Below are 23,814 nucleotides of genomic sequence, written 5' to 3'. Positions count from 1 at the left end.
TTCCTGGGTGAACATGTGGTTGACATATGATTGATGTGTGTCGACATGTCGTCGACATATGCTCAACGCCTGACAACATATAGTTGACACGTGTTCAACACATGACGACATAGTGATTGCTTGAGAGTGTCTCTATCTGCAAAAGGATGGTTAGGGAGTGTTTGGTCATTAAATCCTTCCCATACTACAATTACAACTAAGCCCAGGTGGAGGTTTTGGATATTTCAGGGAAGGTCTCTTGTCGAGTTGGATTGGGATCCAAGGGAGTGGTCTTGGCCAGCTTTCACTACTCCAAAATCTCTTGTTCCATTCTTTCAATAATATTCCAGGAGGATTGAATAAAGATTGAGCAGAGAGCAACTCATCTGTTTTCCCATAGCTGTTCAATATTGGCAGACAAGGGGATTTTAGACCATCATCTATTGAGTTTTTGGTCTCGTTTTTAGGGGATTACTAGGGCTCAAACTTTCTTTGTCTAACTATTCATAGAAGTATTCTTGTTGGCTCTTGGCTTTAGAAGATGTGCAGGCCCTCCTCCTATTTATTTATTTTTCCAAAGAAAGGAACCTTCTATTAATGCTTGAGAGATTTCATACAAGACTATTAATGCTTGAGAGATTTCATACAAGACAGCCGCCCCGAAGGTGCTGAGTATGAAAACCAAAAAAGGCTAAAAGAAAGAAACCGGCCTGTTCCAGAGAAGCCCAGCTCACTGCCTAGGAGATCTCTGGAACTCGGGCTAACAGCCAAGTGGGGAGACTATACAGCCAGCGAATCCCTCGCAGAGTGAAGAAAACACCTGCAGGCCAAGCCTTGCATAATCGAGCACGCCTCTCAATAGTTGCCCTAGAGTCCCACGCTCCCAGGTGGACCGTAGAGTTTAAATGCTATCCTGCCAGATGGCAACTAAGCCGAGGGTGGAACCGGATGCTCTCCCATCACAAGACTGCAGCGAGCCACCCAAATGTTTCAAGCCGTGATGCTGGTTAACACCTCCCAAACATTGTCCTCCCTAGGAGGAGGAGCTAGGGTGTCAGGGGGGACTGCCTCGTGGAGTGCAATCCTCTGAATGCTCTGACCCTGTATCCGGTAGGCTGGGGAGATCTCATCAATCTGAAACGAGTGTCCTCCCTTTGTCAACCAAGCCACCCCCCCCCAGGTGTAGTCTTTGTGAAGGCTCTGCATTCGTGTCATGATCCTGAGGGCTCTCATCCAGATTCTCGCTGCGCTACGATAGCTCCATAGGCAATGCGGGATAGTCTCCAGGACACCATCTGAGCAACAATGGCACTGCCCCTCTTGCATTTGCTCCAACCACGAGCTAATGGGCAAGCCTCTGTGGGCTGCCAGCCAAAAGAAGTATGAGATCTTCCTCGACCGCAAGCTGGGCCACAACTGCGTCCACAACCTGGAGCGAACATCCCGAGACACTCTCTGGGTCACCCAGTATCTCTCCCTCGAGGGGGTCCACCTCGACAAGTCTCATCTGAAGTCTCCTGTCAATCCGTGTGGTGTAGGAAAAGAAAGGCACCTCATCTACCGTCTCAGCTAGGCCGCCCCTGGTGGAGGGCCAGAACCACTCCCCCGGATCCCACTAGACCTCGCTCAGGGATCTACCCTCCCACAGACAAAGGTGCCATCTAGAGGCGTCCTGCTCTCAGATACTGGGAGGGTCAATGTGCCCTTCCCCAAGCATCCTACCACTCCAATCATCTGCCAGTGTATCCCATCAAGACTCCCATCCATCTTAGGGTCGCTCCCAGTGAGGGGCTGCAATAGGCCTCCAGGTCCTACACGGAAGAAGACGGGGTGCATGCTGCCACGCTGCATCAAAATCCTCAAGAGAGCACCAGTACGGAAAAACTGCCCCAACCATCTACTGTCTCTCCAAATGTGAAGTCCTTCCCACCAGGACTCAGGAATGGCTAAGTCGATCTCGCCCATCCGCTGCCCTGCCCCTCGCAAATGCGCTAGGGCGTCGAGCCTCGCCTCTGCATCCATAGGTAGTCTGCTCCAGTGACCAAAAGACCCTGCTGGTGGACCACTGTCTCACTGTGCCCAACCAATGTGAGTCCGCTACCCAAGCATACGTCCCTCCTGATCTCTGACCTCTGGGTGCCACATAAGGGACTGGCGCTCAAACTCCTCTCTGTATCTGGGAGGAGCACAGATGAGACCCCCTGCTAGTCTCTGCCAAACCCTATGAAGACTCCTCATCAGGGGGGAACCCTTCCCCGTAAGAGGAGCCTCTGAGAAGATCCATCTATATGAAGGCTGCCACTGTCCCCCAGTGCATGGGGTGTTGAGCTTCCAAGGCTCTGCACTTGGTGTGAGGCCACGAACCACCAACTTGTCCGAAAGGGCCCTGCTCTGCATCTCTGGATCAATGATACCCAAGCCTCCCAGTGCCTGCGGCATGATCACCGTTTGCCAAGCTACTCAGGCCCTAGTGTCCTTGTGCCCTCTGAACCTGCCTAGAGAAGTTCCGTACCAACCGTCGGAGCTGCCCAATGCATCCTCTGTGAAAGCACCCCAAGCTGTGGCAAGGACCTGGTTTGCCACTAAGGCGCGACCTATGAGGGAGAGTTTGGCCGAGCTCCAATGGAGGAGCTTGCGCCGAACACTCTCGAGGACCAAGGCAATCTGTTGCTCTATTGTGATGTCAATACCCACCTGGTATCCGAGGTATCTCGCTGTCTGGCCCCGCGGTATCCATCTAAAACCAAAGTCACTCCCCCACTCATGGATCTCCTATGTCTCCTCAAAGCCCGTGAAGAAGCCTATGGATTTCGTCCAGTTGATCCGTGTCCCCAAGGCCTCACAATAGATAGCCAGGGTGCCTCTGACTCTCTCTTGACTCGCTGTGGTGCCCTCAACATACAAGGCCGTGTCATCTGCAAACTCCGAGTCAAGGAGCTCCTCCTCCTGCTTGATTGGGAGCGCTCAACCCTATGAGACCCACCACCTGTGATCTCAAATAGTAGCCTAGAGCCTCCGCTACAAATAAGAAGAGGAAGGGAGCTAGTGGGCAGTCTTGGTGGACCGAGCGAGATAGAGGAAAGGCCTCGCCTGTGGGCCCTCCTTCTATATGAGCAAGCACTATTGGTGGACTTGCCATATTGCCAAGGTGGTTTGGACAGGAGTCTTTAGATATTCTCATACATCACCTCCAAGTCCTTTACACTGACTTGGAGAGTAGCTCTTTGGGATAGAGGGTTTGGTGCCTTTGCTCTATATGAGTCAAAACACTGGTGACAATGCCTTTTTCATACAATGGTGTTATGGACGTGTCCCTTTAGATCTGAGCACCATGGAGCCTCAAAATTTTATGGCAGATATGGTGTTCAAAATCTACTAAGGTCATTGCTGGGCATGCATCCATTGCTGCTGATATACTGGCTTCCACTTGGGCTGATCTCATTTTTACTATCCACCGGAGTCAGTGGAAGAGGTGCACTGGGACCCCTGCAGCTACTCAAGAGAAATTGATAGCATTCATGAGGACCTGGGATTGTTCCTTGTTTTTTCATGTCAGTCCACTTGGGATGACAAGGCATGTAGAGGCCAGGGATAGAGTTCTCACTTTTCCACCTCTGATTTCATTTGTTTTGAATGGAATAAATTACTTCTTATGTGAAATAAATATAGTTTGAACCTGAGAATTGTCGTCGTATCTGGACTGACATTCTACTTACTTTGATCGCCATTTGGTCTAGATGAAAGGGACTTCCAGAGCATCATCAACTACAAGAAGGAATGTTCTCAGGGAAAGGAGAGACAACCCTTTCCTGTCCAAGTCCCCCTCTAGCTTGATGTCACATTGTCAGCCAGAATATTGGTTTTTCATGTATGATGTATAGTTTTCTACATGTGTTTCTCGAGGTTGTTTCCTGCAGTTTGTTCATGCTCAGCATGATGTATCGACCCCCTTGAGTCTCACACTCTTCCGAAGAAAGTTCATACTTTTTAAAAAAAGAAAGAAGAAGAATTGTCGTTCAGATATGTTATATGTTTGCATCATTACACAAACAATAAGCCTCAATAATTGGATTATTGCGACATGTTTGCACTCTTGGCCACCATAGATTCTGCACTTTCTTGTTTTTAATTCTAAGAAGGAAACTACAAAACAAGAATCCAAGACATCTACCTCTTAACAGGTTGAAGCAATTTTTATTGTATCTCTTACTACAAAGAAATGTGACCTAATTTAGATTCTCAGACTGCAGCCCTGATATCTCAACTTCATAGATAGAATTTCTGAAAAAAAAGGCCATTGCATTTACCTTTGATGTTGTTGGTACAAATCCTGCATCCGTATCTGCTAGAAATAACATATTCTTAACGATCAGAAGATATAAGTATAAGAGAACAGAACAAACCTTCCATACACAACCTTTACAAATATGGAAAGGTTCCTTACAGCAACCCAATAGGTTATTCAGAGAATTACAAATACTGACCAACAAAAGCTTTAACTCTTTCAAAACACACTTTTGGAACGTTTGCTTTCTCTCCCCTCTTTCGCTTTGGTTCCATAAATGGAAGCCTTCTCTGCAACAGTGACACAATAGAATTATCACCAGAAAAATAAGAAATTTATATTGAAAATCGAATTTCCTTCTTGTTCAATAATTTCACTATAGTATACTTATTTATTTCTAAATGGGACAATAAGAAACTCTGAGTAATGTTTGTGATTTCAAAACCTGTGATGTCCTTCATTGACATGTATGTATTGACAAACTATGTAATTCAATACACCTATATATGATTAGCGACACTTTCCATAATCAAAATAAAGGGATGCCCCCTAGCCTCCCTTGTCCACTCCACACCATAGTCACAAGAAACGTTTCGTCTGTTTTGCCGTTTCGTTGTTTCGACAGGTTTTGTTTCGTTTCGTTTCGTGTTGTTAGACGAAACGGATAGGTTTCGAATTGATACTTAATATATACCCTTATAGGTACAAAAAGATATGTTATATTTAAGTTAGAGTGAACAAAGAGAAATATAAAGTCAAGATACTAAAAGGAAATTCAAAACATAAACACCTTGGATTCTAGAAAAAACGGGGCAAAAGTGTTTATTTTGATTTGGGCAAAACAAAGGTTTCGTTGAGAGCGTTTCGTCCTATTTCGAAACGTTTCGTCTGTTTCGCGTTTCGAGGTTTCGAAGAGGACGAAACGGGTTTTCATGTGACTATGCTCCACACCTATCTTAGGACCTTGGACAGTAGCATTGGATTAATGCAGCAACTCCTCAAAGAACCCTTCTTCAACTACCTTCTATTATAGAGTTTGAAATGCCACATGAGGCCAGCCTTAGCGCCTATAATTGACACCCATCTGGAGTGCACATTGCAAGTACTATGGCATCATCTTGCCTCAATGCAAACAAATATTTGGAGATCAATTTGGGTATCCTATCAAAAGACAAAGATCTCCACGTTCTTCTTGCTTGCATCAAATATTTGGAGGTCAATTTAGGGATCCTATCAAAAGGCAAAGATCTCCATGTTCTTGCTGCTGTTCCAACATGAAGAAGTCCAAGTGGAGATAGACCTTCGGTGTGGATTCCAGATGACTGCAATGCTTCACAGCCTTAGAATCCATTCAGCAATACAGCCGGGGTTGCAAAGAGGCCCCTTGGGTCTTCCAATTCATTGCACCCTTGTTTGATAGGATGAGCAGAGGCACTTGCTACATCACTTGGGGATCTGTGGCATGGCTCACACAGGTGTCCAAATGTGCTGTTTCTACTGCCATGCAATGCATGTTTCTTGCACAAACCTCCATCTCTTTTTACATACTTTACTGAGGAGATCATTGCCAGTCTTTAGTGCATGGCAGATTTAGAGATCTATATGCACAGAGGTATTATACTGTGGTCACTTTTAGTGATCTGACATGATATTGTTCACTCTCATGACTGGATTTAGAGTTCCTCACGGCTAGGAGAGCTCCAATAGGAAAGAATGGTATCATGGTTTATTCTTCACATTTACACTAACAGGGCCTTCACGCCACTCCGAGATACTGGGTTGGTAACAACAGCCTCATTTCTTTTTCGCCTGACTTCCTATGAGGTTTTCATAAAATTTTATCTTAACTCTATGTATTTTGGCCATACTTCATAGAAGTTCACTTTTCTTTTCGGAAAGGGGGGTGGAAGGGGGAGCGGGGGGGTTGGAAGAGGGGGCACATTAGGAGATATTTGGTATTCCCCCTCCCCTGTAGATCCAATTCTAGAGACACGGAGATTCTACAAGAAGAGACAAATTTGCACCTTCTTTTGGCTTTCCAGCATTGTGGGACCCTTGTTAACCTTGGGACACGTTCTTGTTGTGGATCCCTAATCCCTATGATGCCTCGTGTCCGCTAACAATGTCCATCCAGCATTGCATATGGAACAAAGTCCGTCTAGCTTTTCATATGAAATTGTAGAGAGACTCGAGAGGATTTAGCACAGTGTTGCATACTTGAATGACACAATGAGGAAGGTTCCCTTTTCATCACCTGGGGGATCCATCGCTTGGGTCTTGCAATCAATAGCACAGACTCTTTATGAGGGAGCAGGTTTGGGCAGTGCACTCTTAATTGCGTGAGGAACCTTCCAAGTCATTTGCTTGGACTTGGTACCACTCTCCACCTTTAGACCTCCCTGCTCTTCCATAGACTTGGCTTGGGATATTATTGCTAGTCTTATTGCATGGTAGATACGACGATCCAGATGTACAGAGGCCATAAAAAGGGCAGTCAGACATACACTTTTTAGTCCCTTTCTAACATCTAGCAAGACATCATCCATACTCTTATGACCCTTGATTTAGGGTAGAAAGGCATCTTCGATGAGGAAGCGGGGCCATCGAACGTTTTTCTCATCCCTCCAGCCACACAGGCCCTTCGTGGCATTTCAAGACTGTATATTAATTGTGCCAATCACCGTTCTTTGGGGCTTAGCACATGGGAGGAAATAGGATAGGAATGGGAAAAGGTGGTCCAAGGTGGTCCCATGAATATTTCTATCCTATTCCCATCCCACCATGTACTAACAAAAAAAGAACTAGGGATGGGTTTAGGAGGAAGAGGACACATGGCATCATTTCATGTGTTTAGGAGGTGGGGACCACGTGGGGACAAGGACACATGCCATCCTTCCATGTTTTTGAACCCCTAAAAAAGGGGAACCCATTCTGGCTGCCAGGGTGTAGAGGCCATGGTCCAGGATGGGAGAAAAACTGGCTACTCCCATTCTAAATCCATCCTTGACCACTTGGTGTAGGATGGGAGTAATGATGACAAAAAGATTCCCATCCTAAACCCATGCTAGCCCCATCCATGTGCTAAGGCCCTTTGCCTTATTATTTATAGTTCCTACTATGGAATTTTCACACAAGCTTATCTTAGTTTTTTAATCTTCTCTTATACTTTTGGCCCCCAAAAAAGAAACACTTCTTAGTATTGCAATCCAGAGCTTTGTCTGTTGTTGTCTTTTGTATTGCTTTCCAAAACTCTGAGACTTGCCAACTTACCCAGCGTGCATCTGGAAGAAGTCTCCCCAACCGTCTAATAGCAACCCTGCAAAAGTTTTCAAAATTTTCATTGATTCCTATCTGTTGCTTCTCGAGCTCTTCAAGGATACCATCGATAGTTTCTTTTCCCTGTTGAAAAAGGCAGCCCAATCAGCAACAATCATAATCAAAGCAAGGACGCAATTCCACTGTAAAATGTGCAGCTAAGGTAAGCTTTGTCCTAAAGCAAATATGTAAAATCCACTGAAAGCAACCAAGGTAAGCTCTACTCACTTTCATCTGGTTGTTTCTACTAAGATGTCACTATTATTAAGGCTAAGGATATTATTCTGGAGGGGAAAACCAAAGCTTCTAAAAAATACTTGCTTGCTTTATAGGATAGTAAAAGCATGTTATTCTAGCATTTGCCTTGTCCGCATCACCGGGTTTGATTCCTGACTGCACATCTGCACTCAGCATACAGCACACTTTAAGACTGCTGAGAGAAAATAGCTGCATTGCAGAATCTATGTACATATTATGCATGAATGAGATCATTAAGTACAGGGAGCAGAACATCTTTAGATCCCAAGTATTACCTGCAGCAATGAGAAATATATTATAGCTCAAAAGCTAAAGTATGAAAAGGGTTAACCTTGGCGGACATCGATCCTGAGATTCGATGACATGCGGAACATGTTTTCAATGTTAAAAAAGTCCAAGACACAGAGAGGAGAAAGAAATATCAAAGGTTCCTTTCATGGGATAAGCAACACTTCCTTTTTAGCAAAACGAGTTTAAAATAAAACAAAATCTTTCCTTTGTTAGAAACTCTTGACAACCTGAAACAGATCATGTTGATTTCACAGAAGAATGTACATTCATAGCTGTCCCAAAGCAGAACAGCTACTACTGAAGACTAGAAACACTGATAGAGAACTTCCAACTGGGCTAGAGGAAGGTCTCCCTTAGGAATAAAAGATCCCTCTTTTCTTTTTTCAAAGAAAAGACTTCTATTAACCATGAACGAAACTCCGAGAGGAATGCTCAACATGGCGAATGCGTGTGCAGGGTCGACAAGTGAACCATCCAAAGCCTCCGTGCATCTACATCTCCAAATATGCCATGCTGATATGCTCACCAGAATCTCCCATGAGGTATCCACAAGAAGCATGTGCTAACGAAGGCCAGGAATGTCATCACTCAACCAAGTGTCATCAAGCCAAAAGAGCCTAGCAAGAGTCCTGTCTCTCGTAAAACACTTTAGGCCCCAAAGGAGAGAGAGCCAAGCTACCAAGCCCCAGGTCGTGAATAAAGGTTCACTCTCTCTTTTTGTCTTTCTATTCAAGGGGGGATTGCATTGAACCACTGGAGGTCCATGTTCGAGGCATCTCTACCTACCTTCGTTGCTGTTCTATTAAGAAATCTATTCGACGTTGTCTATGGGATTGCAACGAGAGAGGATCACCAAGGGGGTTTATAGTCTTTTGAGCACTTTGTTCCATCTCCCTTCTTCATGACATGGTGTGTGGTGGCTTGGTCCTCTCTTTCAAGGCCTCTGGTCATTTATGAAAGGCATGACTCTTCGGTTTGACATAATTTAGTTGAGTCATGGTATTTGGATGACGTTCCTAGCTTTTGTTACAAGCCCGCACATAAAGGATGAAAACTTTCTAGGAGATTCTGGTGAGTATTTCAGTGTGGCATATTTGGAGGCACAGAGGCTTTGGATGGCCTCCAAATCCTTCCTTCACACACATTGGCTAGTATTTGGACAAATATTGTACACACTTTGATTGTCATTTGGGTGAGCATGAAAGGATCTTCTTGGGTAGCTTTTGCCAGGAAGACAACTTTCCTTAAGGAGTGACTCCCCATTTTTTTCGGGGTCCACCACAAGATTGAGGAGCCTCAACTTTTGTGGTTTTCTCTCTCTTTGATGAGGATGCTTTTTGCCCTTTTAGGGTGTTTTGTTTCTTCTTCTTTTTTTTTGTCAAAAAAGAGACGGGTGTTTTGTTTCTCATGTCTTGTATGATGTATTTCTGCCATGCGCTTCGCTCTTGGGGTTTCTTTCATACTTGATCGAAGACTTTTCATTGGGGGAACAAAAAAAGAAAAAAAGAAAATATGTTTTCTTCATCTTGTGCTATTTGTCAAAAGGCAAAGTATGATTGCTTGAAACTTCAAGAGTCAGCTCAGCCTTTACCGGTTCTAGAGGCGTCACTGGAACACATTCCTATGGAATTTTCTATTGGCTTTCCTAGGTTGCCACGTGGACATGATATGATTTGAAGTAAGAGAATTCATTCCTTGCAAGAAGACGTTGAAAGAAACAGAGGCAACTATGCCCTCCATATTCAGCATATACTTGTGCATCCTGGTATACCCAAGACTATGGTTAAAAGTCAAGATAGCAAGCTTACAAGTTTTTTAATCTCTAATTTGTTTAAGAGGAAAGAACATTATATGAATAAACCCCTTCGTCACACAACAAAAGGAAAATACAACTCCCCAATGAAGGGTACAATATAAAAGTACAAGGATATCATTCACTGGACACTCTAAGGGGGATTACATCGTACAAAGGGATGAACAAATTGCCACTCTGGTGGTTTAGATGCCATATTATACCACCATCTATGCCATATTATCGCCTTGTAAAGAGGGATGAACAAATAGCCACTCGGTGGTTTATATGCTAGATTATACACCACAATCCATATAATATCCTCCCTCCAACATCTAGCACGAACCAAGTCGAGCCACATGCTGCCCTGCCCAGTGTCTCTGAGGCTGATGTGGTCTACTACTCTATGGCTTGCCTGCACCTAGCTATCCATATTGCGCGGATCAAAGGCAGAAGATGGGTAAGCTCCAATTTAGGAAGATTGTAGAGAAGACCCTGCGACAGTACCTATACAAAATGTACCATGCAATAATGCTCTCACTATTAGCTCCCATATATGATAGTATCGAGGTGTCCACATGGTCTCTTTGAAGTCCAAAGTATGAATGAAGCTCAACTCATGCCCTACCAATCTGAAGGACAACTCCTCTAAATGTCCTCGCTTCCACAAGCACATCCTCTATAACCCAAGCCACCACTCCCCAGGTCACCACCATCTCATTCCCAATCCCAAAAAAAAACCATCCTAAAAGCTCTCCTCCAAACCTCCTATGCTAGTGGGCAATCCGAAATCTAGTGCATCTGAGACTCATTTGTGAAACCACATGGTGAGCATGTAACTGGAAAACGGCCAAATCCAAGCCATATGCCCATTGCAAGAGCTTTATGTGCCAACAACCAAAGGAAGTGGGAGATTTCCTTGAGGCTTGGTCTATACTTGTCCCAGAGCCTGCACCAAAAATCCTCAAGAAACCTCTACGAGAGTCCCTGTATGTGCCAATGCACTACAAAGGCTGGTGTGCCATCAATGCTTCCCATATGGATACTCCTACCAAATCTCAATTGTGCCTAATCAAGTCCTCCATTATGACCTCATCACTACATCCTGTTGCCGTCCGGCACCGTAAATGTGAAAGAACACTGACTTGAGGTACCCACCACCAAAAGCAAGATCTCATGCCTCGTAAACACCCTAGCCATGAATCAGCCTATGCAGCATTGTGGCTCCTGCATTGCTCTCCAATTCTAAGAGAATGCACAGTCGATCTCCCCTATCATGGTCTATGATCGTCTAAATCCCTGAACTCTTTGTCTTTGTGCAAGTGGGGGCAACTCCATGAAAGAATTCCGCTCTCTGAGTGTGCTAGCCACGGTTCGAGCTTCCAAGAAGAGGTTGGGTCTCTGCCGAATATTGTGCCTAAATGCCGATCTAAAAGGGTCGTTGAAAAATAAAGATTATTGCCTCCTCTTCCAATAACATGGGATGCATCCGAAAAAGTCTCTCTCATACTACAGTTGGCTGCAAATCTAACCCTTGATCTCCTACCCAAGCTAGTTTCCCACGTCCTAGAAAAAATCCACTTAGTATTGGGGTTCCAAGGGCCTTTCAATTCTGGCTGGATCTCATGAAGTATGTGAAGGAGTAGCCCCTTCCACGGTTCACAACTAGGCAGCATGCCTCTCATAATGAACTTCGCAAGCAAGGCTCTGCTCTGGCACTCTAGGTCCACAATGCCTAGCCCTCCTTTGGACTGTGGCTAAATAATGATGTCCCAAGTGATCGTTTTCCTAGCCATCCATCCATCCCTTCCCGACAAGATGAAGTCCCATGAGCCGCTTCACTTGGCCAATGCATGATCTAGAAACAACCCAGCATGAGATTATGTACTACATAGTAGCAAGTAGAATTTGGTTGGCAACCACTACTCTACCTACCAAGGACAGCCTGGCAGAGCTCCAATACAAGACCCTTCTCCAAAAGCTTAGAAGTAGCAGTGCCAATTGCATCAAGAAGCTCCTCCAAAGCTGCAATGGGCATCCTGAAGCCACAAACACCTGTCGAGGCGAACCAAGGGACATCCCTATCTCACGGATCCACATATATGAAAGTTTGTCCCCTCGGGGGCTCCCTTCACTAGAAGTTGGCTATGTGTTGAGGAGTAAAGTGCTGGAGTTGGGTATACTTCTTTTCATAAGTGTATTCACCTTCCTCATCAAAACCATTAATGCAACTATCTTGTAATCCCCCAATGCGTAATCTTCTTGTTTCTTGCTATGGCTCCCTGCTCTTGTACCTCTCCATAAACAGCACATTTGTCAATCTTGTTATTATGCATTGTTGCTGTAACTTCTTGTCCTGTAGATCTGAGCCGAGTAGTGACAAATTCTTGTACCTTAGTCAGGACATCATGGAGAAACCAAGGATGTGCCAGACAAACGAAGGAACTAATTCACCTTATTCGTAAGGGCGGTGGAGATTGGCTTGAGATTTTAGAGCAAAGACCCATTAATTTGCTTGAATCTGCTTACAGATTCTAGCTAAGGCCATCAGTTTGAGACTTGCCTTTTTATTACTAAACATTATTTAGTCCTCCTAGACAGGCTTTGTACGGGATTGACCATTTTAGATAACATCTTTATGTTTTGGGAGGTACAGCGTTGGCACAGTTTTGCTAGGGGATTTATTGGTTTTGGATTCTTAATTTTGAGAATGCCTATGTGCATCCCTGAGTTGTTGTTGTTAGAAATATCTTCTCATGTGGGTCTCCTTGGCTGTGGTATGTTAAGGCATAGGGGAAGGGTGTTGAAGCCATATCAGCATAGGATGGCTTCTTGCTCGTTGGAGTCGAGGGGAATCTCTTTATCTTGGGAAACTCCATTAGAAATGACTTGAGCAAATCTGTCTTGCCCTTTGACTATATCTAACCCCCAGGGATAGGCCAAGGGCTCAGCCTAGCCTCGGATTTAGGAGCAAACGCTTGTACGGAGAAAGTACAAGAGATGTACGGTATCGGTACGACGAAGTGTAAGGAGACTGTACAGACGACGAGCTACGGACAACAAGTACGGACAACGAGCTATGAGGTACGGACAACGGGCTACGCATTGTACGGAGGCTATACGAATGACTAGCTACGAGCTGTATGGACGACGACTTGAGAGGGTTGTACGGACGACATGCTATGACGTACAGACTACGGGCTGAGAGAGAGGAAGAGGGGCTGATGGAGAGTAGTATTGGGACAATGATAAAGAGTAGTATTTTGAGAGAGACGAGGGATGGTTGCCTAGTAGAAGGGAGGGTGAGAGTGTGAGAGCCGAGAGAAGAGGAGGCTAGGTGATCGAGAGTGTCATATACCAATATGGGATCACAATCTTGAAGAGCCCATCACGTGTCATGGGACAAACTTATGGAAGCTTTTTCGACAAAAGGATCGCTACGTGTACACAAAAGTTTCCGAAGTGATGCTTACCTACTACAATTTCACAAAAGGCTCAATAGATTACTGGGCCTAATTTCTAGAAGCTCGTTCGATAGAAGGATGTACGTTTAAGAACATTCGACAAAAGGATGTTTATGCCTGAACAAAATATGTGAAGAAAGACTTGAAATGTAGTCCATGAAGGCTGGTCCTCTCCCATTCCTAGAGGTTTGAATGGTGTGAATGAGCACGTTGATGAGTGGAGATGAAGGAGAAGGAGAAGGCATACAAGATTAAAAAGGAGACCAAAAAAATGTGGGAAGACATCAAAAAGAAGAAAGAGCGAAAGAGTGCAACAACAGGAGAATAAGCTGGGATAGAGTGCAACAACAGGAGAATAAGCTGGGAAGACATCAAAAAGAAGAAAGAGCGAAAGAGTGCAACAACAAGAGAACAAAATATGTGAAGAAGGACTTGAAATGTAGTCTATGAAGGCTGGTCCTCTCCCATTCCTAGAGGTTTGAATGGTGTGAATGAGCACGTTGATGAGTGGAGATGAAGGAGAAGGAGAAGGCATACAAGATTAAAAAGGAGACCAAAAAAATGTGGGAAGACATCAAAAAGAAGAAAGAGCGAAAGAGTGCAACAACAGGAGAATAAGCTGGGATATGAAACTTGTGGTAGAGAAGAAAGGAAGAGGATAATGTGGAAGCATGAGGGAGAGAGGAAAGGGGAGAGGGTGTCTTCATCATCTACCAAAATCTAAAGAGGGCCGATAGAAATATCGCCTCCCCAATAGGATTGCTAAAACATCATAGGCCCTGGAGTAAAGCTACCTACAAAGCAAGGTTCGATTAAAACAAACAAGATAAGTGACAAGAAGACTCTAACATGCATCGTGTTTAGGAATTCTTTCCTCTTTTGAATGATTTTGGGGAGAGAGAATTTGTGCCCTCTACTTTTAGAAACACGGTTCGTGATCGACAAGACACCTTCTTTCATAGGTGCAGAAGCTCTTTTTCCCATGGATTTCCCTCCTCTTTACTACTCTAGGATACCTTCTACACAAGAGGGAGGTGTTTCCACTACTAGGTCGGGTAAGGTTTTCTGTCCTTTTTCCTCCCGTTGATGAGAATTGTCAACTGGAATATTCAAGTCCTCTTTGGTATGCCTTATCAGCGCGAAAGGTAACTGATTTGTAACCAGCTTCATTGAGATGTCATTGGGCATCCTATGACATCCTCTTTTTTTTTTTTTTTTCATGAAAAAGACTTCTATTAAGTAAGAACAAAAACCCGCGAGAGCAAGCTCAAAGCGGAATACATCATGAAATCATGAGGATAATAAAAAACCCCCTCAGAGTGAGGTGGAAAGAAACCAAGGCTGAGGCTGAAAGTGCCATCTCAACCCTGTAGTAGATTCAGAGAAGAAAGGAGAATCCTTCCATTCCCTGAAGAAAGAAGCCCTCCTAGCTGAGGCTGCACGGGAGTATGACATCCTCTTTATACACGAGCACAAGCAAGATACTAGAGATTGTGCAAAGTCAAGAAGATTTCTTTCTTGTCATACTTTTCTTTTCCTGCTTTGGGAAATAGGAAGGAAACTAACATGTCAATTTCAGATTCTTTTATTTCCTTTGTGGTTGGACATGGCATCATTACAACCTTTAGAACACTGTGGATCGTTTTGTTGATTGGGAGACGTAAGGTTGGTCAACCTTTATGCCCCCACCAATAGAGGGGATCGTGCCCTTTACTAGAAGGAACTACTCTTTGGAGCCCCATTGCAAACTCATTGATTATTTGAGGTGACTTCAAAATAGTGGAGTTTCCCTGAGACAAAAACGGGTGGCATTGACTCACTTGAGAGAGCAGCTTGGATTCCTTCCTTTTCCAGCTCAGCGATAGAGATGCTTGGGTGGATGATGCCTTTCACACTTTGCCTCTTTCACTTTTGTTGTTCAGTTTTGTTTTGAATTACTAGACCTGGTTTTGATTGGAAAGTATTCATTTTAGCCACTTCTATGAAGCATGTAAGAAGAGGCTTCAAGCGAGTCTAGCCCTAGGGGATGACCACATCCAGGAGGTCACCATCTATGGGAGAGGGGTCTTCCTTCTCCAGCTGAGCTCTCCACAGACCACCTTGTCACTAGTGGAGCAAAGCCCTATCTTTCTTGGTCCTCATCTGGTCTTCCTCTTCCCTTGGTACCATGGCTTCACAGTGGAGGACATGGACACGACTCACCATGTACCTCGCTTCCCGGTGACACTCCGCTTCTTGAGGCTCCCAAAGGAGTATCGATCCATTCTTAAGTCTATCGTAGGATGTTTTGGTACGGTGTTGGAGTCTCCTCCTCCCTCAGCACCCATAGTGGTCGCAGATAATGGTGTCCCCAGGCTCAGAGTGATTGTGGACACCCCCGTGACGCTTCCTGAGGAGATCCTTCTGAAAACCTTGGATGGAGGGGAACTACAACAGAGAGTTAAGGTCTCTGGGCTTCCAAGAAAAGGCCCTGAGGTGTGGTCCCCCGCGGTTGGCAGGAGTGGGGGGGTTTGCATTTCAGTGTCCCGGTCCGTTGGAGTGGATGTGTACGATCAGGACGAGCTCATCTCAGGCAGAGCAGTATGGATGGATTTGAGGGTTGGGGACTCCAGGATTGGGGTTCTCAGTGTGTATGCCCCAGCTTGCAGACAGCAGCAATCCACCTTCTGGAGGCGGTTGACGGAGTCCCTCCCGGATATGAACTCGTGGACTGTTGGAGGTGACTTCAACAATCTCGAGTTTGAGGAGGACAAGCGCGGGGGTGCTTCTTATTCCGAGATGCCGGCTTCAAAAAGAAGCACCTGGGAACAGTTCATTTTCTCGATTTGCGGTCGGGACCCCTCGAGGGAACCGGAGTTCTCTAAGTCTCCTAGCAGTCTCAGTTTCTCCTTTGGGCAGCGACAGCAGGATGGTCTACTTGAGAGACTAGACAGATTCTATGTCAGAGATTGGGCCATGCATAAGGGTGGAGCCACTGGTATTCTGGCACGGACTACCTTCTCAGACCACTCCCCTATCATTCTTCACCTAGAGCAGCCCCGTCGTGGCCTACCACAAAGAGGGGTCCGCATTCTAGATGCTTTGCTCCTAGAGGAGGAAGAGGTTAGCAGAGCGTTATAGCTATTTGGCAACAGCCTGAGTCACCCCTGCAGGGAGGTTGGGCCGTGTGGGCAGCTGAGGCGATTCAGCGGAGCATTGAGGACCTTCGCACCCATGCTATGCACCGCCGTCATACTCTTCAAGAGAGAGAGAGAGAGGGATTTCCGACTGTACTTGGCCTCCATTGAGCATCTTCGGGAGCAAGATTCAGAGTCGCACTGGTTAGCAGACCGGTATGAGTGCGATCGCTTGGAGCTTCAGGATACTGAGGTGAGACGGGCTGAGTACTTCTACCACTCCTATATATCTCGGTGGGTACAACATGGTGATAGGATGACCAGGCAATTCTTTCAGGCCACTGGACCTAGATCAACTGGCGCACATTTACTTTTTGGGAGGCACTGGATTGGGCCCAAGTGGAGTCTGAGCCTCTCGCGATTTTGCTTTTGGATTTCGAGAAGGCCTATGATAGAGTGGAGTGGTCTTTCTTGGACGGCACCATGCAAAGGCTTGGCTTTTCGGATCGCTGGATTAGGGGTGTCTCAGCCCTCTATGCAGGTAGCTCGAGCCAGATACTTATTGCTAGGTACATGGGGGAGGCCTTTTCACTTTCCCGCTCGGTTCGGCAGGGATGCCTCCTTGCCCCTTTCTTATTCCTCTTTGTGGCCGAGGCCCTAGGGTATTTTCTGAGGTCTCAGTCCACGAGACTCACGGGGATGAGGCTCCCGATTCGGTGGGAGGAGCTTCTAGACGCAGAGTTTGTAGATGGCATAGCCCTTTTTGTAGAGGGCTCAGCTCGAAGCTTGGATGCAATTAGGGAGGCCTCGGTAGTGTATTGTCTAGCTTCAGGTTCCAGGATCAACTGGACCAAATCAGTTGACTTTCTCTCAACGACCAAGGAGGTACAGGAGATCCAAGATTGAGGCTTCCGGTGGCTTCCAAGGGGGCAGACAGCAAGATACCTTGGCTGCCAAGCTGGCATTGATATTTCAGCAAAGCAGCAAATCTCCTTGGTCCTAGAGAGTGTTTGGCACACGTTTTTGTATTGGTGCTTAGCAAGGGCCTTGGTGGCTAACCAGGTCCTCCTTGCTACCGCCTGGTACATAGCCTTGTGTTGGTGTTTTCACACGGGATGCATGGGACAGCTGAGGCGCTTGGTGTCAATTTCCTGTGGGCAGGATGGGATGGCACACGTAACACCCGAGCCAAGGTAGCCTGGCAAACAGTGATCCTACCCCAAGCCCAGGGGAGATTCGGCATCATTGATCCGGAGATGCAGAGTAGAGCCCTACTGGGAAGTTGGTAGTGAGGGGCCTCACTCCAGGTACAGAATCCTGAAACTTCTTTTGCAGCGCGGTCTCGTTCGGAACACCCCCCCACGGGTGGTCAATGGTAACAGTCACGCAGATGGCTCTTCCTGGAGGCCCCCCTTACAGGGAAGGGCTCTCCCTTGATGCGGAGCCTCTTCAGAGTTTGGCAACGATTGGCAGGGGGTCTTATCTGGACTAGTCCTTAGTTTTCGTAGGAGTTTGCACAACAGCCTCTGATTTGGCACACGGAGGTCTGGGATCAGGATGGTCGCATGCTGGGACAGAGAGGCTACACATTGCTTGGGCACAGTGAGACAGTGGCCTAGCTAGATCTTTCAGGACCTGGGCGAGACTCCTGGCTGATGCAAAGATACGATTAGAGACCCTCTCACATCTTCGGGACACGGCCCGAGGATGGCAGAGATTGAGGCAGCTAACCCAAATTCTTGGTGGGCGGGCCTTTAGAGTTTCACACTAGCACAATGGTTGGGCCAATTTTCAGGGATAGGGGTACCTTTTCGGATTCATCTATGCCCCCTCCCTCCCATTCTCAACCGTGCCCGGTTCTACAGTGTGGGTCCAGGTGGACTCTTGCAGTCTCTGACAGATGGAGATCCGGATATGGATGGAGCCTTGGATCAGTTAGGGTGCCAGCGGGTCAAAGTAGTGGGCCGTCTGGGCAAGGAGTGGTCGATCGACCCCTCTCGCATCTCAGATCTGGATGCAGCTTGTTGGCGCTTATGGTTATGGGAGGGTCATCCCCTCAATGAGATACAATGGGACCCAGGTGATGGTTCTGGCTGTCCAGCCACTCAGAGAGAGTGGAGGAGGTGCCCTTCTTCTCTTATACCACACGCATAGGACGCCGCTTGCAGTTGGAGGCGGTGGCTTGGACCCCGTCTAGAGAGAGGCATTGGGCAGCGCAACAGGTACCTCGAGAGGTAAGATCCAAGTTTCTAGACACGCCTCTGGTCCAATCTCCGACTGCGGAAGATCTCCTACTTTTTCTCGATGATAGCGCAAGGAGGTCTTCCTGTTGGCCCTCGATTGGAGCAGATGCGGGTGGATGGTAGCTGCCATAGATGCACGATTGGGGCTTTGGAGACGATCCCCCACTGCCTTTGGAGCTGCCCAGCAGCACAGAGAATATGGCGAGGAGCGCTTTGAACCCTGGCGAGGCTTCAGGACACGCAGAGGGACTTCACGTGGGGCATGGCTGCTTGGTTGTCAGAGGGTGGCCATGCCTTTTCCATTGACCTGATCTCTCTAGCATACAGGATTCAGGGCTTGTGCATTCATAACATTGAGTTTTATAAGGTAACCCCTCCCACTAGTCATCGGCCTCTTCCTTCGACAGAGGACAATGTGTGAGAGACAGTAGCCAGCATTACGTTATGGAACATCTGGGTTGCTCGCTGCAGCTTGATTATGGGCCAGCACCACGTTCCACCGTCGGCCACCTTGGTAGCCATTTGGCAGGACATCATCTTCACGTTTCGCGCCATTTGGGAGCGAGGCTCTCCAGGTTCTCGAGCTACCATCGCACGACGGGAACGTTTATGCAAGGTTGGCCTACAGGTGTTTTCTATGACATCACCCCAAGAGGGGTCACATAGTTGTATAGTCCCTCACCCTGGCTGTTAGCTCCTGTTACAAAGAATCCCTAGGCAGTGAGCTGGGATCTCTAGCAGCAAGAGTGTCTTTCTGACACCCAGCATTTATTTTTCATTGATTTTCACAGTTGGCACCTCTATGGTATTTGCCAAATTGAATGATGGTTTTTTTACAAGCATAAATAGAAGTTCTTTTCTCTGGGAAAAAAATAAGTTTGAATAAGATGGTCCTAGAAGCTAGTAGAAACTCTTTGCAAATTTGAATATTTATGCAAGCCAAGGATTTAGGGATTGCATCTCTTGGTAAAAATATGAAGGAGAAGAAGATGAAAATGGAAAACTGCCACCTCCCTCTCTATCAAGTCAAAAAACCATGAGTCGTCCTTTGAAAACGTTTTGCCCAAAAATATATTTATACGTTACAAAAAAAATTCGCCCTACAAATGCTGTCAAAGCACCACATGAATGGACAAGTATAATCAGCCAAGGACAAGAGGTGTGTATGAGTAAAGGTTAAACTATTGGATGCTTCTCCTCATATAGTTCTTTCAAATTGTCATTGCTTCAAACTCTCGCATACATCTTCAGTTATGCTTTTAGTATTCAAAGTCATCCTAATGTATATTATGGGCACCGTTCTAGTTACAAGAAAGACCTCAAGAGGACAATGTCATCATCTCAAGGTGATCAAATGGCCAAATGAACATAAGCAACACATTTAAAATATCCCTATCCTATTGTGTGTTCAACTCCACTTGACCTATGGTTGCTTGTCATAACAATTCTTCAAATGTCCTTTTTGTAACTTTCTAAGAGCATGTATGGGTAAATAGGACCTATCATTACAGCAGGGCTGATTCAACAACTTCACCAAAATTCACCCGTCATTGGTGGAAACTTAATCAAAGAAGATGATCACCTTGTTTTCCCTCTTTCTAGTAGCTAATAAATTCAATAAAATTAAATTGTAATATATCCTCCTTACCATGGCTGATTTTCTTCAAATGAAGGTCGATGATAAATGGTGAACCATTGCAAGAAGACAAATTTGTCACCGCAACCTCTCCCCCTTCAACCTCGGCTAAATTGGTGTCATTAACCTGTAAGTCTACATTTAGCATATACAGAATAAAAAGGCATCTACTTTGAAAGCAATAGATTAAGCGCTTACAAAATAAAATAACATTTACATGCAAAGACAAGAAAAGGAAGCCCAAATTATTTAGTAATTAGAGAGAGTGAACTACAATTGGAATATGTAATTATTTAGTGTATTTAGAGTACAATTGAAATGTGTAATTAAGCAAAAACATAGGTCTACTGGACCATCATGCTTAGACTAATGAAACATCATTCAAGTATTCCTTCTTACATGGACTTCACTTGGATAGACCTCAAAATTTTCTTCATATGCTATAATCGCTCAAAGGTGTTTGTGGAGAAAACAGCTACTGCTGCTCCCCGCACTCTACATCGACTTTCCCTAGCTTCTTGCATCTTGCCTTCCCCCACTCCCCTATACATGTTTTATGTTCTATGTGTTTTGTTTTTTTGGAGGAATCTGACGATACTCCCAGGGAGGTTGCCTATGGCCCTCTCTGTACTGATGTATAAGCAGGTCTCTTTTGTCCCATAGACCTTTTTAGGTCTCCAGTGGACATTAATAAACTTTCTTTCTTTCTTTCTCTCATGCTAGCCCTTCCTCCCCCTCTCAGCCCACATATCTGTATGGGATGCTGTACACCTCCCCTTACCTCTTTACTTCCCTCTCCATACAAGCTGCGCTCCATACAGCACCCCGCTTACCCACCTGCTCTCCGCAAATTTTTCCATGATACTCTCCGACATAGGAGCAAATTGTTGTGTGAAAGAATGCCCACCTGAAAGCCTAACTACCTTTGACCTCTCTAAACCCTAGGGAAGCCAAAATCTGACCCCCCCCCCCCCCCACCCCTTTTTAAATAACACATCATGCTCTACCTCTCCCCCTACCTGCCTCCCCTACAGCCCTCTAGTTCCTGCTTCCCCCTCAAGCTCACCCCCTGGCCTCTCTAGCTGAAATCATCACATTGACGCTGCCAGAAATCATGCCATCCACACCTGTTTGCCAGGGCAGAAATCGCGCAATTTTGCTGTTCTAAACAGTCCATACACTGGGCCGTACATTGAGCCGTACAATGCCATACAACTTCTGGCTCCAAACTCGACTAGTTTGTCACATTTACTGCTGCCAAATTCGTGCCATGTACTGTTGATTTCCAGCGCAGGAAATTATGCTAAATTGCTGCTGTTTATTTAGTAAACTGGCCCGTGCACTGGGCTGTAAAATGCTGTACAAGATCTGCCTACACCTGATCAACAGCAGGATGCAAGAGTTCCTGCTGCTTCAATGGCCATTTCCCCCCGCCTACCTTTCCCCTCGGTCAAAGGCAGGGGTTCAGAGCTCTCAGGTAGACACGCACAGTAGTGAGACACTGATACTACAACAGCACAACAAGAGGGCTCTCAGCCTTGTTACTACCCAGCCGCAGATTCTAACAAGGAGCTCGACTCTCTTACTCTTCTGAAATTCCCACGTTAGGTATTCTCCGTCAAACCTCCTCATTCAAGCTCCATTGCTTGCCACGTGGAGTCTATGTGAGTTCCATGTGTCCATAATGGACCTTAGTACTTCTATGTCTCTTTAGGTTCTAGCATTGCACTCCATTTTATGGCCTACGCCTAGGACTGTCTCCAAACTCCAACCCTCTAAGCTCCCTTTAACACAAGCAATGCTGAGCACTCTAGTTTCCCACCTCACCATAACTAAACCTTAGGCTTCTGCATTTATGGCTGACACCCCAAGATAGGCTTTCTCATTTACTTCAAACTCTGGTGTGGGTTTGCATAACTTCTTGCTCTATCTTGAGCCTTTCTAATGCTATCCTTAGCTAACTAAAGCATTTGATTCATATCCTCAAGAAAGTATTTGGCAACTGCATCATCTCTTTTTCTAGTCCCACGGCCAATTGGGTTCTCTAGGTTGAAATCAATACATCATCATTAATGGACTAAAACCTATAGTTGAATGTTTGGCACTATTGTATGCAAATTCCAATTATGAACAAATACTGTTCCCAATTAGTTTTTCATTTACTTACATATGCTCGAAGCATATCCTCAATGACCTGGTTGACCTTTTTAATTTGACCATTACTCTATGGATGATATGTGGCGCTCATACTCAAAGTAGTTTCTAACCTCACAAACAAGGCCCTCCAAAAATGACTAATAAATTTTCTATCCCGATCAACTACAATACCAGCTGGTAGCCCATATAGTCTATAGATATGCTCCACAAATAGCCTTGCTAATTCTGGAGTTTTAACCTCTTTATTGGTTGGAATAAAGTGAGCCATCTTGCTCAATTGATCCACAATTACCTAGTGACATTAATCTATCTAAGTAGAGTACACAAGAGTCTTACCCCTCTATGTCCTAGGTAATCCAACAATAAAATCCATGGACATACTTTCCAATTTTCCACATATGATGTCCAAGGGATGTAGGAGATCTCCTACCTTAAGGCATTAAACCTTGACCTGGCATTTTTGGCACTTCAATACATAATCTTGGGCATTCTCATCTACTCTAGGACAAAAGAATTATATTTTCACTTGTCCGAGTCACATACTCTACCCTTGTAGAGTAGGTATCCATCTTCCATAGTATATTTTTTTCACTAGACTCCTTTAGCACAACTTGTGGTGTGTCATGATTTTCGTGTGACTCTTCGATTTATTGGATCTCCACAGGTTCACTGCAATCCCTCCATGAATAGAAAGCCAAAAGAAAAGAGTGATCTTTCTATTCCCGAGGGATTTCCAGAGCCTACGCCAAAAGTTCTTCCGCACAACTGCGAAAATATGAAAACTATCCCAATGTGGCGCCTTGGAGGGCCTCCAACCTCTACTGCTCAGTTAAAACCTCCGGGCATTTCTAACTGTGTAGCGAAAGAAGGGAAATCTCTTCTATCGATGCCCCTCATCAATCCATTCCCACTCCTCTGGGTCCCACTGCAAGAACCTAATAGGGGAACCACCATACAGCCAGAGTCTCCAAGACCCCAGCGCAAGGAGAATAGGATCAGGGTCAAGATACCACTGTGAGCCCCTGTCCCACTCCATGAAACCTACAATCCTGACAGACTGAAATGCAACCTCCAAAAGAATATCATCAGAAGATCTGATAAGTCTACCTCCTGACTAAACATCAAAGACAAGGGTATCCTCATGTGCATCCTGCAGTGCAATAATCTGTAACGGAATGCCCGTCCCTGAAAACGCTCCCCACCAAGTGGACTTTGTGAGCGACATGTCATCTGTGTCAATCCACTCTGGCAAAATGGCTGTCTGTATCTGCCGTATCT

The 23,814-nt window shown here is 45.5% G+C and overlaps 1 protein-coding gene across 1 annotated transcript in view; it reads right to left on the bottom strand.

The window, feature by feature from the left end:
* The window catches only part of GMI1 (gamma-irradiation and mitomycin c induced 1), a 309,165-nt gene that overhangs the window by 221,474 nt on the left and 63,877 nt on the right, over window positions 1-23,814 (bottom strand). Inside the window, exons 14-18 of the mRNA XM_087395876.1 lie at window positions 20,392-20,506; window positions 7,901-7,980; window positions 7,535-7,663; window positions 4,464-4,554; window positions 4,287-4,321 (exon numbers count right to left, since the gene is read on the bottom strand). Of these exons, the coding sequence (XP_087252002.1) occupies window positions 4,287-4,321; window positions 4,464-4,554; window positions 7,535-7,663; window positions 7,901-7,980; window positions 20,392-20,506 (450 nt within the window). The remainder of the gene's footprint in view (window positions 1-4,286; window positions 4,322-4,463; window positions 4,555-7,534; window positions 7,664-7,900; window positions 7,981-20,391; window positions 20,507-23,814) is intronic.

This window comes from Dipteris shenzhenensis, chromosome 24, assembly GCF_047967505.1.
Source record: "Dipteris shenzhenensis isolate YYH24624 ecotype China chromosome 24, Dip_SZ_1.0, whole genome shotgun sequence".
In the NCBI taxonomy this organism is placed as follows: domain Eukaryota; kingdom Viridiplantae; phylum Streptophyta; class Polypodiopsida; order Gleicheniales; family Dipteridaceae; genus Dipteris; species Dipteris shenzhenensis.
The sequence above is the reverse complement of the archived record's forward strand: the minus strand, read 5'-3'. Positions and strand labels throughout refer to the sequence as shown.